This window comes from Ictidomys tridecemlineatus, chromosome 4, assembly GCF_052094955.1.
Source record: "Ictidomys tridecemlineatus isolate mIctTri1 chromosome 4, mIctTri1.hap1, whole genome shotgun sequence".
NCBI classification, from domain to species: domain Eukaryota; kingdom Metazoa; phylum Chordata; class Mammalia; order Rodentia; family Sciuridae; genus Ictidomys; species Ictidomys tridecemlineatus.
In genome coordinates, this window is record NC_135480.1 from 58512010 (window position 1) to 58514126 (window position 2117).

At 41.9% G+C, this 2117-nt stretch overlaps 1 protein-coding gene across 1 annotated transcript; it reads left to right on the forward strand.

Annotated features, from left to right (window-relative positions):
• Positions 1-638: 638 nt before the first annotated feature.
• On the forward strand, positions 639-1583 carry LOC144376831 (olfactory receptor 51I2-like). The gene has a single exon (XM_078045107.1). It carries the CDS (start codon positions 639-641, stop codon positions 1581-1583), a length of 945 nt encoding a protein of 314 aa, XP_077901233.1.
• Positions 1584-2117: the final 534 nt, after the last annotated feature.

Below are 2117 nucleotides of genomic sequence, written 5' to 3' on the forward strand. Positions count from 1 at the left end.
AAGTAAATCTAACATACATTACGATTTGAGAATCTATGATCTAAAGAGAGAAAGAATGTGCGAACACATAGGACAGAAACACCAGGAGAAATCAGCAGTGGAGGGGTGAGTGATAGATTCCCAGTGGATGAGTGGGAGGCTCAAGCAACAAACAGAAGATGAGGACCTGGAGTGATGCTGGTGTGCAGGGAGGAGAGGAGAGGTGGCTGAGAGGATGCAAGAAAGAGCAGGCGTCATTAGGTGCAGAGTTTTAAGACACATTTTACCTCATTTTTGAAGAATTTGATAGTTAGGAACCAGTGGAAAGAAAAAGAAAAATAATTCTCCATCACTAGGGAAAACATAGATCTTCTGTATAGAACACAGACACAAGGAGAATGGGGGAAATGCCCCAAAAGGAGACTAGGATGTCTTTGGAGAACAAGTTGGAGCCCATGGCATATCTGGGGGTACTGCAGACAGTAGAGGGTCTGAAGTACAATCTGCTCTTTTCCAACTTTTCCTCCATCTTTGATATTGGAATTGAGTCATTGTCACTTGTTTCCCAAGATACAGACTATTTATGATCTTCACTTCTTGCACTGTCTGTCCCCACTTCCTTATGGTTTTATTTCCCTCAAGGGCATTTAGAAACCATGATGAGAAGTTTGGGGACTAACCTCTCAAGTACCACCAGCTTCATACTCATGGGCTTCCCAGAGTTGGAAAGCCTGGAGCACTGGCTGGCCGCCCTCCTCCTGCTGCTTTATGCTGTCTCCATCCTAGGCAACACCCTGATTCTCTTCATCATCAAGGAGGAGCAGAGCTTGCACCAGCCAATGTACTACTTCCTGTCCCTTCTGTCTGTCACTGACCTGGGGGTGTCCTTTTCTACACTGCCCACTGTCCTGGCTTCTATGTGTTTTCATGCTCCAGAGACTGCTTTTGATGCCTGCCTGGCCCAAATGTTCTTCATCCATTTTTTCTCCTGGACAGAATCTGGGATCCTGCTGGCCATGAGTTTTGACCGCTATGTGGCCATCTGTAACCCCTTGCGCTATTCCTCAGTGCTCACTGATGCCCGTGTAGCCTACATAGGCATATCCATCATCATCCGCAGCTTTTGCATGGTCTTTCCATCTCCCTTCCTCCTGAAGAGGCTGCCCTTCTGCAGGGCCAATGTCCTGATCCACCCCTTCTGCTTGCATCCTGACATGATCCGCCTGCCCTGTGGAGATACCACCATCAACAGCATATATGGCCTGTTTGTTGTCATATCTGCCTTTGGTGTAGATTCAGTGCTCATCCTCCTCTCCTATGTGCTCATTTTGCACTCTGTGCTGGCCATTGCCTCCCAGGAAGAGAGGCTCAAGACACTTAACACATGTGTATCACATATCTGTGCTGTGCTCATCTTCTACGTGCCCATGGTTAGTGTATCAATGGTTCATCGATTTGGGAAGCATGCCCCTGAGTATGTGCACAAGTTTATGTCCTTGGTCTATCTCTTTGTGCCTCCAATGCTCAATCCAATTATCTATTCTATTAAGACTAAGGAGATTCGCAAGAGGCTACACAAGATGTTTTTTGTACCCCAGCTCTGATTGGGGAAATAGTTCTAGAAAATCCATGCATATTGGAGATTCTCTTTCTATTGTTTGTGTTTGTGTTTATCAGACTAATTCTTTGGAGATTGTCAATTTCCTTCTAAACATGGAAAGACAATAGGGTGTCTGCTATTAACTGGCCATAAACTCTATTATGTTTCCATTACAGGCCATAACTCAAAACTTCAGGCTTCTGTATCTTGTAATTAATTCTTATAAGTTTCACAAATACAATTTTTAATGGAAAAGGGTCTTTAATTTTAACCTTTTTTCATATTATAGTATTTACCTCTATATTTTCAAATAAATCTAAAAAATAATTTATAAACAGAGTATGATATACATCTGTACATATATAACAGTGAATTTCACTTTTCTGGATAATTATAAAACAAAAAAAAATTGAAGATAGTCACTCAAGGATGGGAATCAGGCATAGTGTGAAGGGAAAATAGAAGTATTGGGTCTTAAATGTAGCAAATTATATTGCATACACAGTTGATTATATCAAAATGAATTACTATATTATAT

Excerpts from the sequence above, each read along its gene's own strand:
- LOC144376831 (XM_078045107.1), top strand. The coding sequence starts at position 639 with ATGAGAAGTTTGGGGACTAACCTCTCAAGTACCACCAGCTTCATACTC.